Source organism: Scheffersomyces xylosifermentans (genome assembly GCF_036884685.1).
Source record: "Scheffersomyces xylosifermentans strain CBS 12540 chromosome Unknown RJT20scaffold_1, whole genome shotgun sequence".
Taxonomy (NCBI): Eukaryota; Fungi; Ascomycota; class Pichiomycetes; order Serinales; family Debaryomycetaceae; genus Scheffersomyces; species Scheffersomyces xylosifermentans.
Genome location: NW_027042939.1, coordinates 416,585 through 433,569, shown reverse-complemented (window position 1 = coordinate 433,569; position 16,985 = coordinate 416,585). Strand labels below are relative to the sequence as shown.

General features: G+C 38.6%; 5 protein-coding genes across 5 annotated transcripts; 4 read left to right on the top strand and 1 right to left on the bottom strand. All coding sequences in view use genetic code 12, as the record gives it.

The window, feature by feature from the left end:
- The first annotated feature begins 545 nt into the window (after positions 1-545).
- On the top strand, positions 546-4,421 carry RJT20DRAFT_7728 (uncharacterized protein). Its single transcript, XM_064921192.1, has one exon. It carries the CDS (start codon positions 1,014-1,016, stop codon positions 4,026-4,028), a length of 3,015 nt encoding a protein of 1,004 aa, XP_064776699.1. The 5' UTR covers positions 546-1,013; the 3' UTR covers positions 4,029-4,421.
- RJT20DRAFT_7755 (polyubiquitin-binding protein) lies at positions 4,421-6,253 on the top strand. Its single transcript, XM_064921194.1, has one exon. It carries the CDS (start codon positions 4,814-4,816, stop codon positions 5,891-5,893), a length of 1,080 nt encoding a protein of 359 aa, XP_064776698.1. The 5' UTR covers positions 4,421-4,813; the 3' UTR covers positions 5,894-6,253.
- RJT20DRAFT_7754 (monocarboxylate transporter) lies at positions 6,254-8,275 on the top strand. Its single transcript, XM_064921193.1, has one exon. The coding sequence runs from the start codon at positions 6,615-6,617 to the stop codon at positions 8,166-8,168; it is 1,554 nt and encodes a 517-aa protein (XP_064776697.1). The 5' UTR covers positions 6,254-6,614; the 3' UTR covers positions 8,169-8,275.
- HPT1 (hypoxanthine phosphoribosyltransferase) lies at positions 8,185-9,123 on the bottom strand. The gene has a single exon (XM_064916011.1). The coding sequence runs from the start codon at positions 9,034-9,036 to the stop codon at positions 8,383-8,385; it is 654 nt and encodes a 217-aa protein (XP_064776696.1). The 5' UTR covers positions 9,037-9,123; the 3' UTR covers positions 8,185-8,382.
- A 2,195-nt stretch (positions 9,124-11,318) lies between these two features.
- LHS1 (Hsp70 family chaperone) lies at positions 11,319-14,602 on the top strand. Its single transcript, XM_064916010.1, has one exon. It carries the CDS (start codon positions 11,409-11,411, stop codon positions 14,199-14,201), a length of 2,793 nt encoding a protein of 930 aa, XP_064776695.1. The 5' UTR covers positions 11,319-11,408; the 3' UTR covers positions 14,202-14,602.
- The last annotated feature ends 2,383 nt before the right edge of the window (positions 14,603-16,985 follow it).

Below are 16,985 nucleotides of genomic sequence, written 5' to 3'. Positions count from 1 at the left end.
TGAGAATAATGACAAGACTGAGACAAGTCAGACAAGTGAGACAAGTGAGACAATGAGACAAAGTAAAATGAGGTGAGCTGAGTGGGAGATTAGTGGGAGATTAGTGCAGGACAGAAGACATGATTTGCAGCCTATTCATATTACACATAACAAATTACACTAGTTATGAAAGTAAAGGGAGGTATTGTTAACGAGTGAAATAGGAAGATGGAAGTAGTTTTTTATATACAAAATTCCTAGGTTATAACTTGCAAGTTTGTAAGATGTAGCATGTGAGATTTATCTTTTTGAGACGCCACTTGCCTTGCAAGATGAGCGAAATCTCTGAAAAGGAGCCTATTATAATACTCTACTTTGGAGAAAATGGTATAAAATACATTAGATCTATACTAGTTTTCGCCTTTTGCAAAATCATCTCTTAATTTTATCTCTATCCCTCATATAATTAATTTCTTTTTCTCCTAATTTCTTAATCAAAACGGTAAAAATAATTCAACTACCCAAAATATTAACGATAATTCACAAAAATGTTGAAAACAAGCACACACCCAAATTCCATTAACATACCATATTAGCAAGAAGTAACCTCCCTCATATATATCATCACACCTCATTACACCGAGTATTACCACCAACCTCTCCTCTATCACTATTCCCTCTACACCTAAACCTTCACAGTACTATATAATCATCTTCATATAAACGCTCATATGCACCTGCACACTACCCGGCTCCCGTGAAACAAAAATTTTTCGATTTTGTTAGCCGCTGTTAACTATGAACATCTCATACAAAGGTGAAAAATTCCAAGCAGGCCCGATAGTAGTTACTATTGATAGTGAGAAAATCCGGAGTTAGAGTGTTGAAGTATAGTATTGTATTACAAATAGTCGGCTACATTGATTCTAGCGAAATAACAGCAATTTGGACATTCCTGCTTGCCAGATAGTTACTTATAGCTTGCCGTATTCTATTCTGCTACGATCAACATCTTCATATTACTGTAGTGCAATATGGACAGAGACAGTCTTCTCAAATCTTTGGCTGGTACCTTGGACGCCGACCAGCAAGTCAGAAAACAGAGCGAACAGCAGTTGCATGTATACGAGGAACAACCCGGCTTCACAGCCTACCTATTAGACTTGATCACAGAAGGCGGTGTTCCATTGGGAATCCAGGTGTCGGCAGCAATTCTCTTCAAGAACAGAGTCGTCAACTATTGGACTCCACCTGAAAACAAGGCCCCAAGTCTTTTAGCCATCAGAGACGCCGAAAAACCAGACATCAAGGAAAAATTGATCCAAACCTTGATCAAAACTTACAAGAACAACCAGCTCAGATTACAGTTGGCTACAGCATTGCACAACATTCTCAGTTCTGAGAAATGGGAAGGCATAGTGCCTATCATTAAGAACTTACTCAACGACCAATCCAATGTTGATCACATGTACACTGGTTTGATCTGCTTGTATGAATATACCAAGAACTACAGATGGTCGGGATCAGATGCTGCAAATGTCTCCAATCCCGTATTGGAGGAGGTCACCAACGAGATTTACCCTCAATTGGAAACTCTAGTAAACAATCTTATCAACAGCGATTCTCCAATTGCAGACGAAATGCTTTATTTAATTGTTAAGGTCTTCAAGTTCACTACCTTCTCTTACTTGCCATCATACCTCATGGATTCTGGAAATTTGGGAAACTGGTGTCAGCTTCTCATTCTTATCATAAACAAGCCTTTGCCCAATGATGTGTTGAACGAAGATTTAATAGAAAACAGAAACCATAATCCAAGAGTGAAGGCAGTTAAGTGGTGTTTTGGAAATATACACCGTTTGTTAAGTCGTCACGGTGGAGGAATTACAACAAAGGAAAAGTCCAGTAACCAATTCGCCACAAATTTCTTGGAGAACTTCGTGCCAGTGATATTAAATGCATACTGGAAGATCATAGAGGACTGGTCAGTGAAGAAGATTTGGTTAAGTGAAGCTTCATTGTACCATCTTATTTCATTCTTGGAACAATTAGTGGATACTCCAGCATGGAACTTGATTAACGATAAAATCGATGCCATCATTAAGCACGTCATTTTACCTACATTGAATGCAACTGATGAATCTATTGAGTTGTATGAAGATGACTCGGATGAGTACATAAGACGTTTCTTTGACACCAACAGAGAAAGCAATACCGCTGACATCGCATCCATTAACTTTATCTTCAGATTATCAGCTAAGAGATTTGCAGTTACAATTAACACTCTCTTGGCTGTTGTTAACGAAGTTTTCAACAGAAGAGCCAGTGATCGTACCAACATTGAAGTCGCCAAAGAAATAGAAGGTGCTTTCCGTATCCTCTCCACTATTTCATATAAGTTGGACAGCAAAAATTCGCCTGTTCATGGACAAGTCGACAAAGTATTACACACTTTCGTCTACCCAGAATTATCAGAGGAAGTTATTGCCAAAACTCCATGGTTAACTGCCAGAGCATGTGATACCTTAGCCATGTTTAGATATAACTACAAGAACCAACAAGTATTACAGGATATCTTCCAGGGTATAGTGAATTGTTTCCAAAAGGAAGACCAGTTCCCTATTCAACTTACCGCTGTCGATGCTTTATGTACTTTAGTTGAAGAAGATTTGGTTGCCGACCATGTTGCTGTCCAGGCACCTCAGTTGATGGGAACCTTATTGGAGATGTCCAAGAAGTTTGAGAGTGACATATTGACCAGCGTTATGGAGACATTTGTAGAAAAGTTCGCTAAAAACTTAGAACCATATGCTAATGAGTTGGCCTCCAAATTGGTGGACCAGTTTCTTAGATTGGCTTCCGATTTGTTGGAACAACAATCTACTGATGCTAACAATGTCGATGTTGAGAAGGAGTACCAAGCAGCTGGTATCTTGAGTACATTGACAACCTTGGTCATTGCAATGAGCTCTTCACCTGAAGTAGCTGCATCTTTAGAGCATGTTTTGCTGGACATGATCAAATTTATTCTTGAGAACGCTCAAGTTTCATTTTTAACTGAAGCTGTCGAAATCCTTGAATCGATTTTGCTCAGTACTCGTACTGTCTCACCAATAATGTGGAAGATATTCGAGGTATGTATCGAATCTTTTGACACATATGCCCACGAATATTTTGACAGCTTCCAGCCCTTTTTTGAGAGCATCGTCAACCATGGATTTACCAAACCAGACGTTACCGTTTCAACTCCATATGTGCAACAATTGCTTGGTGTGTGCTTCAAGCTTTTGAAAAGTGATAACTTGGATCCTCTTTTTGCCCACTCCACTTTTGAGATCATTGAATTGATGATTTTGGCCATGAATACTAGGTTTGTACCTATCTTACCACAATTCCTCCCTGAAATCTATGAAATTTTCAGCACTTTGGAGAGCCAAGATGCTTTTGATGGTTATATGTTGCATCATTTATCGATTTTGAAGGTCATCTTCGGTGCATTATATGTGGATCCAGTAAACACTATTCAATTTTTGAACGAAAAGGGCTTCACGGCAAGTTTTTATCAGTTGTGGATCAAGCACTCGTCTGACTTCCAGAGTGTTTATGGTTGTAAGTTGCAAGTGTTGGCCAGTATTTCGATTTTAAGCAGCCAAGCCGTATCTTTGATACCACAGGATTTAATTGGCGAGAATGTAGATTTGTTTTTGGATAACATTGCTACATTACCTTCAGCAATAAAGGCCAAGAATGATATCTTACAAAAGGAGTCGCTGAGACAGTACGCTGCTGCCACCGAGGATGACGAAGAAGATGAGTACGGTGGAGCTTACTACGAAGACGATTTGGAGGCAGACGAAGCCGAATTAGAGGCCTTGAAACAGACTCCAATTGATGAGGTAAACGTTTTCCAGGTGATAGCCGACAACTTGCTGGCCATGAAGCAACAAGACTCAGCCAAATACCAGGGCTTATTTGGTGGAATTCCAGAGAACAAGCAAGAGATGCTTGAACAAATTTTACTAATTGTTCAACAAAAGGCCAAGCACTAGGCCACTCATAGCATACTGCAAGCATAAGTTTTACTTTGTTTTTCATTAGTTAATAGACAATTATCATTTGAGTCGTATTGATATGAGAGAATGTAGACTTGCTGTTTATTAGGTGTAATACTTCACATTATTAATTCATATTTTTATTTATTTGCCGATTTTCTGATTTAGTCAATTGATAGAATTGAGTTGCATTTGAGCTCGATAGTGTCTTTAGTAATGAAATTGGCACTTCAATGAAGAATCTCTTGGTAGTTATTAGACTCCAATGTATCGTTAAGAGAATAATTGTAAAGAGACATACTAAGGAAAGCTCGTGATAGCAGTCACAAGATCGACAATATTACCGAACAGCTAATCAGATATAGAATACAGCTCAAACGAGCAGCAACGGTTTAATAGTGAAAATTTGAGTTATCCTACATTTGCATTGTTAATAAGGAGTTACACCTAAAGATTCAAAGAGTAAAACCCTTGCAAAGGAATGAGAATACATAAAAGAGAGCATGGATAGTTAAGCACAAATAACTAAGCACATAGCTAAGCACATAGCTAATCACATAGTTAAGCACCACAGTTAAGCACATACTTAAGCATACATACTTAAGCGGTCACAGTAAAAGCATAATCCATTTCATGCAGTACCGCGATTTATGATGGCAATTATCTTTTAACTGTGTAGTAATAATTTACAGCCAACGGTTATTCCTTTCTCTTGAATTGATATATACTCAAAGACTCTTAGAGAATCTTATTCAGTAACTAAACATTTGCAAGCATATACCATGTTCTCGGGATTTGGATCAGATCTTTTTAGCGGTAGCCCTTTTGCTGCTCCAATTAACAACAAATTCGAAGACTACTTCAGATGCTATCCTATCGCTATGATGCCTGATAATATAAGGAAAGATGATGCCAACTTCGGCGGCAAGATCTTCCTTCCTCCTTCTGCATTGAACAAATTGACTATGTTGCACATACGGTACCCAATGTTGTTCGAATTGTCCAACGAGACGAAATCAATCAAAACACACAGTGGTGTGCTTGAATTCGTAGCCGAAGAGGGCAGAGCTTACATTCCCCAGTGGATGATGTCCACATTGGAAGTCAATCCCGGTCTGTTGCTTAAAATCAGTAATTGCGACTTGCCACTCGGTAGCTTCGTCAAAATTGAACCCCAGTCAGTGGACTTTTTGGACATCTCTGATCCGAAAGCAGTCTTGGAAAATGTGTTGAGAAAGTTCTCCACTTTGACTGTCAATGATATCATTGAAATCAACTATAACGATTCCATATACGGAATTAAGGTGTTGGAGGTCAAACCGACATCACAGGGAAAGGGAATATGTGTGGTAGAAACAGATTTGGAGACAGACTTTGCTCCACCAGTAGGCTATCTAGAACCAGAGTATAAGCCAAAGGCAGTGAAGCCCTCATCTACACCCATCGATCCATCCAGTGTAAACAGAGGCATAGGTGCTGCAACAATGGCAAAATCCATTAATTATGCCAATATTGTTGCAGAGGCATCAACATCATCCCTGCAGTCATTTACAGGCTCAGGACAGAAATTATCAGGAAAGCCTACGGAACAGAATTCCAAAACTTACAGCATAGATGAATTGGATCCAGACGCTCCTCCGGCGCCATTGAACTTACCAAGCAATCAGCTATTCTTCGGATTTCCTGTGATATTACCTACGCCAGAAAACACTGATGGTGAAGATCTGGCCAGAGAGGAAACTAAAGCATTTGGTGGTAGCGGGCAGTCCTTGAGACAAAGTAAGAAGCGCAAAGAAAAGAACACAGGACACGTTCCACTCAAGAATCATTCGAGAAGCCCCGACTACATTGAAATCGATTAGTAAGACACGCTTATATACTACGTATGGATTTACACAGAGTCTGTGATGTTGTGTGGTATTTGGGAAGATGATCAGCCCCCCGAAACCCAATTGTTATTGGTCTCAAAACTTCATTCTATAAAAATTTACAGAATGCAAGTCAGACGACCGGTTCTAGCAATCGGCTGCAAACTGGAAAAGTTCGGAGAAAGCTGAAATAGTGTTAACTGAAGCAACTGCAAGCAATCGCGATTGAGCCATGCATACAAGAACTAGTTAGATTTATCAGCATCTTGAAAGCCATTAACGCCTTGAATGTCACAAAGCTATTTTCTGTAAGTTCAATAAAATCCGTATTGTAAATAATACTTTAGCATGACTTCAGATTGTCACCACAAGTGGCTTAAAGTTCGTTGATCATTTCTTTAAGCTATCGATTTGTCAGATGTCTCCTTGTGGCAACCACATAGTTAAACTTTTTAGGTACCTGTTCGGACGGTGTGGGAGCTAAGCATACGGCCGTATTATCGGTCGCAGGATATTACCCTTTTTGGGCGATAAGTTTTTGCTCCCAAATTACTAATTTCTATTGTAGCTAAAGCCTCATGGTAAGGCTGAAGCTTAGATTCATTCCTTACTACTGTTGAGGACGCTGTTGCAGGCAAAGATATAAGGATTCTGTTTTGTCGTATGTAGAAATTGTTTATGGATTCTTGTGGTATGTTAGAAAAAACTACTTGCAATGAGTGGTACAAACGAAACTAAAGAATTCGGTAGCACTAGCACCATTTCACAACCATCCTCAGTTAATGTAGAGTCCGAAGGACACCACAGAGGTGCTTTGGAGACATTGACACTGACTCACAAAGAAAAAGAACTACAAGTAGACTTGGAAAAGCTCTCCAAACATTCTTCCGGGAAAGAAAGTCATACTGAGGTAGAGGATCCAGACATTAATGGAGGGTACGCTTTCGTTATTCTTGCTTGCGCTGTATTCCTTAATTTCTGTTCATGGGGTAATAACAGTGGGTTTGCAATCTACTTTGCATACTACAATACAAATAATGTTTATCCCAATGCAACTAAAATGGATTTTGCAGCCATTGGGGGAATTTGTTTTGGAGCTGGAGTAGCCTGCGGGCCAATTGTTAATTACATTAATGGGTTAATAGGTATGAAGAAGACGCTTATGATTGGCAATATTCTTCAATTTACAGCTCTTTTGTTGTCTAGCTTTGATTCAAGGAATAGGCTTTGGGAATTATATTTAACGCAAGGATTATTGCAATCATTTGGTTTGGTATTCATAGGGTTGCCTACCTTCACTGTATTACCACATTGGTTCAAGAACAGTCCATTGGAAAATGGGAAATATAGAATAAAAGACAGAATGCTTACATTATCACAGGGCATTGCAACAGGCGGGACAGGTCTTGGTGGTCTAGTGTTTAATTTAGGAATGCAAAAGGTGCTACAAAATCATGGAGTTCGCTGGGCCTTACGAACACAATCGTTCATTTCACTCTTCGTTTGTTCCGTAGCGATCTTACTATTGAAGGAGAAGAAGAGAAATGTCAAGGTAGAGTTCACAATATTTGATTTGGAAGTATTCTTGATGCCGGGAATGTGGTTCTTGGTTGCATATGTCGTCTTTGGAATGCTTGGGTATGTGGTTCTCTTGTATAGTCTTTCCAACTGGACTATTGCTTTGGGATACTCTGCTCATGACGGATCGATAGTAGCAGCAATGACCTCAGTCGGTATATTAATTGGGAGACCAATTATAGGTCTATTAAGTGACAGATATGGTGCCGTGATAGTATCATCTATTCTGTACTTGCTCATTTCTATCTTCCTGTTCGCTATGTGGATTCCTTCAAGGACATTTGCTCAAGCGATAATCTTTTCTTTCATAAACGGGCTTCTTTCAGGAACTCTTTTTCCAACAATTGGCACTATTACTCTCCTCGCTATAGGTGGTCGCTTTTCAAAGTTGAATGTTACCTTTTGCATGTTTTTTATCTTCTTCGGGCTTACAGGTATTGCCTCACCAATTGTCGGAATAGCATTGAAGAAACCCGTTTTGGGCCCAACTCAATTCGAGTACTGTTCAGCATTAGTGGGTGCAACTTTCTTCGTTACAGGTATAGTATTATTATTCATGAGAGGATATATAATTTCCGTCATGGAATTGGAGGCTCCAGAGATGACAGATAGTGAATTCTTTGCTATACGTCCTCGTCTTACCAGGTGTATCAGAAATACTTTTAGAATTCGCTATAGCGAGTATATCTAACTGGTCATTAATACATATAATCATTCATTACTTCCTATTTACAGCTTTAGTCTAATCAGGATATCTTAGGCTAGTGGCATAATATATATTACTATATAGCTTTCTATTAAATAATGTACAACGTTTTGCAGAAAGATCTAAGATGAATATAGTGATGTCAGCAATTTCTAACGAGATATTGTGACCCCAAGTTCCAAGAGTGAGGTTTTTGAATCTACTCTTCAGTAGTAGAAGGCAAAAACACGTCGTTTCCTTGTTCCATAGCTCTCTTGGTGTGGTAGACAATGTCAGTGGACTCCCATGGATAAGCGATCCAAACATCTGGAACAGTTCTAGCAGCAAAGTAGTTACCGTTCATTATCTCAGCTGGCAAATCAGCTCTCTTGGTCTTGATCTTGTCATGCAAAACGAAGATACCGAAGGTTGTGTCCTTTGGATCAGCTCCCTTAGCCTTAGCTTGCTCCTCCACGTCCTTCTTCAATTCAGAAACGGCGTAGTGCAAGGTGGTTCTAGTGTCATCGACCTCATCAATGATCAAAATGTTCTTGCCCACCAAATCAACCTTGGACTGGTTGTAATCGATCCACTGAGTTCTGACAACCTCAGTACCTGGCTTTTCTACTTGACTACCTACAGTCTCAACGTGCTCGTAGAGAGACAAAATGATGGCCATGATTCTGACATTTGGTTGACCTGGCTCCTTCAAGAAGGAACGTAACATTCTAGCTGGAATGAATCCACCACCACCGATGGCAATGATCAAGTCTGGCTTGAACGCCTTGATGGTGTCTGAAGACTCTTGACATAATTGATGCACGTTGTTGTACGAAATGTACATCTTCGATGCTTCTACTTCGGCGGCGTCCATTTTTGGCTAAATGCTAACTATGCTACTATACGTGCTACTATACTTAGGGGAGATGGTATCCCAAGAGAAATGAAAATCCAAAAGGAATCCTGAATCTACTATCAAATTTTTTGAGAGATATCTACCACGATTATATACTCATTCGAAAAAATTCCTGCTCTTCTCAATGTAAGAAAAATTAAAAATTTCACTATGACGCAAATGGGTATGGATCAGGGTTAGGACGACGATGATAGAGCCTGGTGAAGAATGAGAGATTGTATTTACAGATTGGTGAGGTCGCGTAACCCGATTCAGTTCCGAGACGGGTCCACAACCACAGAATTTGATTTGAGTTGCCATCAACAAAACCAAAAGCCTCTTCCTTATCGTATCATAGGAACACTGGTTGCTGTACCGTACACAGCATTTATTTCGATGGGTTCCGCGGAGGTTCCGTCACGTGAGACAAAACTGAGAAGCGATCAAAAGTGGTGTACAGTATTATTCAGATGAATGTCGCACATCTCTCAAGAAAATGGCCACTTCATATCCATAATATTGAGACTCCCATGTCAACCAAAAATGACCCTTCTGTAGTAAATCAATTGATCAATGGGCGCGACATTGAGTACAGTTATGATGGGTTTGAGCTAAGACAAGCAGTATTGCTCTTTGTGTGTCCGCAAAACCGGTTGGTATAATCTGATATCACGAAGTCTATCTAGCTAAAGCAAAAATAACAAAAATCGGATATCTGTAACAATTGAATGGTGCTATTCACAGGTTCTGTCCCATTCAATGTCGCACCTATTGGATAGTTTAATTGATACCAAACCTAAATTATCTGCAGTGGCTAAAATATTAACATTACGGTAAGGGAAATTATTCGAGAATGGAGCGACATTCATGTGAATAATACTGTACAGGACCTTAATGACAATCTGATGACCTTAATTGTAAATGACATGATCGAAGAATTTGCGTAGGATGAGAGGTAGGGCACTTGAAAAATTGAATATGGAATTGCAATACTGGACGTCGAAGGAGAAATATTCATACTTGAATCCCTTGAATCTAGAAAAAGCATTCTGATACACCAGACACTGTACTATTACGTTGTTTCGAATTGATGGCCTTCAGTGACATACCAAGGAAAGCTACTGCAGGTAACACCTTCTTCTAGTACTGTTCTCTGAGATCTGAGTTCACTGGATTTTTATTTATGACGTAGTGAAAGTACAGGTGCAAAAATAGACGCGTAAGCCAAAAGAAAATAATAATCACGAAGTAGTTTCCACCCCATTTGGAAATTGAAGACTGATCGGAAGTGACGACTTCAAACGAAGAAGCTCTGCAAACTTAGAAGTGTTAAGGCTCAAAAGTGAGTACTTTTTTTTTCTCTCAAAAGTATACCTTTAAGGAGATTCTACTCAGCCAAATTTGGAGTGGGGATTCTGTCAATTTATTTCCTAGGTTTTATACCGGTTTTATTGATGCTGTTATTTGCATTTGGTATATAAGCAATTCAGAGAAAGGCTGGGCAAGTCTTAAATTGATCGCTTGTGAAAAAGCTATCACGTCGTAAAAATTAGCCCACCGGTGTAAGGGAAACGAACCATCTATACTATATAGAACGTAAACGGTGAACGTTTGGACTCGAAACCTCAATTATCGATACACTACCACGGACTTCCTAAAGTTAACTCATTTTCTTCTTAAATCTTATGCAGTCAATTAATCCTATCTCTAAGTTCTTACTCTATTTCATATTTTTTGAAGTGGAAAAAAAACTCCAATGCAACCGTACTTCAGTATTTGATCCAGTAGTTTCATGCACATCTTGTACGAAATACGTCACAGCACATCGGTAGATAAAATAATAACTATGAGTAGAAAATATATGCATTTGCTGGTGGAGAAAATACAGTAGACCTCATATAATTAAACAATAGAATCAAACCTTGAGTTAGCAATACTTACCATATTCCAAGTGAAAAAAAATCCGATGATGATGAATTGAGAACACAACTTGCAATTGGTGCCTTTCATGGCCTTAATCAAGAAAACCCGAAACCAAATTTCCCGAATGAGATATCCCATAAACCAATAGTTCATCTCCCATACCTGATCTCTCACATGACCTCAAACCCCAACTGGGAACGCCTCTTGGAGGGGTAACATTTCTTCGATGGAAACTCACCGAATCAAAAACCTGTGCACGTGATCAATTTTTCAACAACGTACAGCGCATATAGGTAACAACGGGCCTTGGAGAGAACATGTGTTCAATAGTGCTAGGACTAACGCTATAAAACAAACAGTTTAGGAGTTGTAATCAACCACAATCACAGCAGAATCATTGCTAGCGGATAAAAATTGTATTTTACAAGATGAGATTCGCTTTCTTTTGGACCTGTTTGATCACTATGGTCTCCGCAGCTATACTTGGACTTGACTATGGTCAAAAGTTCACCAAGGCTGTATTACTCGCTCCCGGTATCAACTTCGAGATGGTGCTTACAGATGAAGGAAAGAGAAAGGACTTGTCTGGAGTTTCCATCCGTTCTCATAAGAATGAAATTGAGAGAGTATACGGTTCTCAAATTGGATCGTTATGTACTAGATTTCCCCAATCTTGTATCTTAGATATCAAGCCATTGTTGGGAAAGTCAATTGATGATCAAGTTGTAAAGGAGTATTTATCAACGCACTACGGTGTGAAATTAATAGGTGACGATTCCAGGAATGGAGCTATCAAGTTTGACTTGGGATTCACCAACCAGAGTTATATATTCACAGTTGAAGAAATCTTGGCCATGCACTTAAACGAGATCAAGGCAAGAGCTTTAGATGACTTAGAAGCAAACCCAGTTGCAATTCCTTTAGCAGAAGATGTGGCTATTGGAATTCCTCCATTTGCCACCCAAGAGACAAAGCAAGCTTATTTGGATGCCTTGAAATTGGCCAACTTTTCCAACGTTTTGGGATTGATAGAGGAAGGTACCTCTGTAGCTCTCAATTTCTTATCAAAGAAAAAATTTGAAAAACCCGATTATAATGATATCAAGCAATACCATATTGTGTATGATATGGGCGCGGGGTCTACGGTGGCCACTTTGTTTTCGTTCACACCATATACCAACGGTTCTGTTGTTCTCGAATTGGAAAATGTAGCTTATGACGAAACATTTGGAGGTCAATTGCTAACCAACTCAATCTATAGTATAATCTTAGAAAAGTTGTTAAAACACTTCAATTTGAAGGAAAATGACTTAACACCAAAGCTTTCTGCAAAGTTAGCGGAAGTCTCTGAAAAAGCTAAACTAATCTTGTCTGTGAACAACGAATATAAAGTTTCATTAGAATCAATTATTGATGACAAAGATTTTAAGACTTCTATATCTAGGGATGAGTTTGAGGAATTCAATTCTGACTTGATGCAACGTATTACGGCGCCGGTGTTAGAGGTTGTCAAGGGTTCAGGTCTTTCCCTAGACGACGTAAAGTCCGTTATTTTAAACGGTGGATCTACCAGAGTTCCATTTGTCCAGAAGCATTTAACAACATTAATCACAGAGGAGAAGATTTCTAAATCAGTCAACACTGATGAAAGCTGTGCTTTAGGTGTAGCTTTAAGAGGATTAAAGTTGAAGACTCAATTTGAAAAAGCAACAGAAATAAAAATAATCGAGAAGAATTTCAACAATTATGAAATTGTCACAGACAACTCTAACGATTTACAAGTAGTCTTCCCTAGGGGATCCACAATTAACGAAATTTCACGATTCAGCTTAGGGAAGTTGAATGACACTGTGACTATTAATTTGTATGAAAATGACAAATTATTTAAGACCTACAACGTTGAAGATTTGCTCTCGAAGGCTAAGAAGTTAAGTTGTAAGTCCAAGGAAATCAAAGAGGTCTTTGCTACATTCAAATTGGACAACAGCAAAATATTCGACTTGACCAATTTAGAAATCCAATGTGTTCACTACGAAGAAAAGAAGGGATTCTTTCAAAATTTATTAAAGAAAGAAGAAACAGGAAGCGAGGACGAAGAAGTCACAGAAACAATTGAAGAAGAAGACTCCAGCAACAATGCTACGAACAAAACTGCCAAAGTTGTTACTAAAAGAGCCACAAGACCAGTTTCAATACCGCTTCCAAAAGCTGTTTACACTCATGTCAAACCGCTTTCAAGAACTACTCAGGAGAGACTTGCCGACAAGTTGGCTTATTTAAATGCCAAAGATGAGGAAAAGATTAAGTATGATCACACAAAGAACATTTTGGAGGGCCAATGTTATAATTTACGCTCTTACATCGAGGAACAAGAATCAAAATTACTCGAGGAATTGAGCGAAGATTATCTTCAAGAGCAGAATCAATTTATTAGTGATACCCTTGAGTGGTTAGAATTTGATAGTGATGGCGCTTCTATTGAACAAATCGAAGAAAAGGTTTATGAATTAAGCAACCGAAAGAAAGAGTTAGAAGATATTGCTGAAATATCCAGTACAGACTTGTCTTTCGCAGGGGTAACAAAATTATATGAGCAAAGTACTAAAATCATCATGACAATCCAATCTCATATGATGGAATTTGGAAGCCAAATCAGTGAAATTAGACAAAAATATGAAAACCAGAGTTTGGACTTCGATAAAGAAAATGATAGAATTAAGCTTCATTTATTATCTAAGGGTGACGATAAGATGATTCGATTCGACAAGAACTTGGCACAATATAAGGAAGATGTTACTGCTGTTGGTGATTTGCTTAATGCAGGCGAAGAGGAGTTCGCAAAGTTGTCAAAAAGAGAAGTTTACAGCTATTATGATAAGTTAGCTAAACGTATCATTGAGATGCTTTCTGATATCTATGATGTTGAAGCGAGCCATAAGGAGAGAATCAAATTGTTCAACTCTAAATACGAAGCTCTTCTCAGGAGAAGAAAGCAGAAAGAATTGAGAAAGAAACTAAAGGAAGAACAAAAGGCAAAGAAGGCTGAAGAAGCCGATTTGGAAGAAGAGAACAACGAAGAAGAAGCTGCTGCTGCCATAATAGAAGAAGATGAAGACGAGCAGGAAGTGCCCATCTCTACAGAAGAGAAATCCGAACCTGTTGTTGAATCTGAGTTTTCGGAGGATCCAATCGTCGAAAACATAGAACATGACGAGTTATGATTTGCAACTATAGAGTTAGAATTTGCTTTATGATGTAAGTCATCACATGTCAGTTTGTATATTTAATAAAAATTAATTTGATATAAGATAGACGCTGTTTAATGTATAGCTCCCTAAGTATTCTACGCCTACGTGAAAAGTAAGGAATATCGTCATGAATATTTCAATGAAATCAAGGTAATTGAAAGTCTTAAAGCTTCCTGATATTGAATCTTAAATTCTTCCTTACAAGATCGTCGTGAACGTGAAGACGACGTAAACAAAGACTTAATGAGTAATTGTTGGCTTTATTATGCAGAAGTGGAAGCTACCTATTTTCTCCCGTTTCTTATGCTATTGTCGTTTGCTTGTCCACCTCGAATTCAATTTCTTGTGGAATACAAAGACAACAATTAGGTGTGGTATCCGTAATTTCAATTTAGAATCTTCAAAGCGGGGCATTTTAGGAAATGGCAATGAGAAGTATGGATCGTACTACAGGTTTAGCTTCACAGTTTTTGAGATAAGCAGGAATTGCAACGTAGTATCCATCAAAGAAGCTATTTAGCAATCCGCATTTTTTCCTGTTGGCTGCAAAAATAATGTAACTTCGACCCTCACCGTCCGTGCATCTTCTGTAGATATAAGGAACAGCTATACTCACCCACTGATCGAACTTCTACCTTTTGATACCAAATTTACTTTGATAGAACTTATTACTATGGAAACTTGGAGCAACCTCCCTGAAATTTCGCTTCAAAGAAGTTTCTAAATCTTTGATTTTGTTTTGATATTGTGCATATTGAATCTCCAACTCTTCATTGTATTTTAAATCAGTTGCGTGAAAGGATAGAACCCGGAGTCCGCTAGGTAATTTCGTGTGTATCCAGTCATCCGTCGATATTCCATTTAATTCTAATCGCAATAAAGTTGGAGGGAACTGAACATCAGTTGTTATACGAAAGCAATCCAGTCCTGTGATTGTTAAGTCATTTACATGAGAAGGAAATACAATGTTAGAGCCGAATAAATAGATGTATCCGAGGTCGTCTTTTGAAAAATACGTTGGATATTCGTCCACTAAAGGACAAGAACCATTCTTGAATCGATCGCGGTTTTCGAGTCGTAAGCGAAGTCGTCTGAGATGAGTTTGTATAGAATTGATTACATGGACAAAGCATATCCATGCACGTTCCCCTTGTCTTGACCAATGTGAATTGTAATGGAGATCCCAAACTATCTCCAACTCCACCAACGATCTTGGAAAAGTAAATTGTGAATTCCCAACTTCGTCAAGAAATCCTAATGAACAAACCAACAATTTAGATAATTTGTGCAACTCAATCTTAATGTCTGCTTTATGTGTCGAGAGTTTAAGACTAAGATCTGTGAGTCCACTCGGCAGGTGGATAGAGATGTCTCGATTAGTTCGCAATAGAGCTTCTAACCGCTTTAATCCTTTAGGCAAGTACTTCAAAATTTTCACTTCCAATTTCAATCGGCCCTAAACCAAGCTCATTTAACGACGGAAACAAATTTGTATACAGCGAAAGTTGCAGTACGGGGAAGGTTTTGATATTTTTCATGGTTTTCATGTACTTTGGAATTTTTGACAGCCCACGGAAGTACTCTGTTGGGGTTTGGTATCGCCAAGTGGGCCTCATGACCAGATTTTCGACTATTACTGTCTTAATATTATACTCACCTTCGGGTATTCCGACAACTTCATCTGTTAAATACAATATTATTTTGATTCGAGATATATATCGTGGCATTGCCCTATACATTCTTGAGAATTGAAGGTAACTAACGTGTACCTCAAATGGTGTATTGATGGGTTTACTTCTTAAAAGCGTTAGTAGGTCTCGTACACGAAGTTTGGCCGACCTTGAAGACTGAATTGGAATCTGGGTGGTTTCTCCTCACATTTTTGCAATGTGCTTGTGCTTAATATCGAACTAGATGTGATACTTATTCTCGTTACAGTCAATTCCAGACTTGTTTCTAGCAACAACTTAATTGACAGGTCCTTCATTTGACATATTACTTCGATTACATCAATGTTGAGCAATCTGAGAACTCGAATCAATATATCATCTGGGTATCCGTCATCCTTGATTTTTGAGACGATGAAGTGCTCATTATTTGAAGGCCAATCCGATGATATGTTGAACTACTAGAGATTTGAGAGATTCTACTTCATATCGTTGTATATGTAGATCGGATTATGCAAAATATTTATACACTAGAAATGCAAGATTAGGCTACTTGGTTTCCTCTGACATGAAAACACCATATAATCCCCATGGAAAGTAGAATAGGAAAATCGTAGAACATAGACTGCAAATAACCGTGTCCCTGAAGATTAGAGTTGTTATTTTGTACAATGTCTTAATAGTGTAGTAAATTGGTGGATTTCATATCGTACATGTTCACAAGCAGCATTTTCTTTAGATGCATCTTATTAACTTAATGGGATATATGCCAGTACCTGCATCTCCTTCAGACCGCTCTTTCATTCTTTATAATTCCAACACCAATGACAGACTACGAATAAGCACTCTCTACACACAGCTCCCCTTCATCTTAATCTTGAAACCAACAGATTATCTCTTCTTCACTTCACATCACAACCTCTTCGATCGATAATTTTGCAGCCTACGCTCCCTCACGACCTCCTTTCTCAGAGGTCTCAGACTTCTTCTTACAGTTTACTCACCTCTGTAATTGCAGCTTACACCTAGCGAAAAAATGCGATGAAACCTCTCTTGTCAGACATCATAATACTAAGACATTTCAGAATAT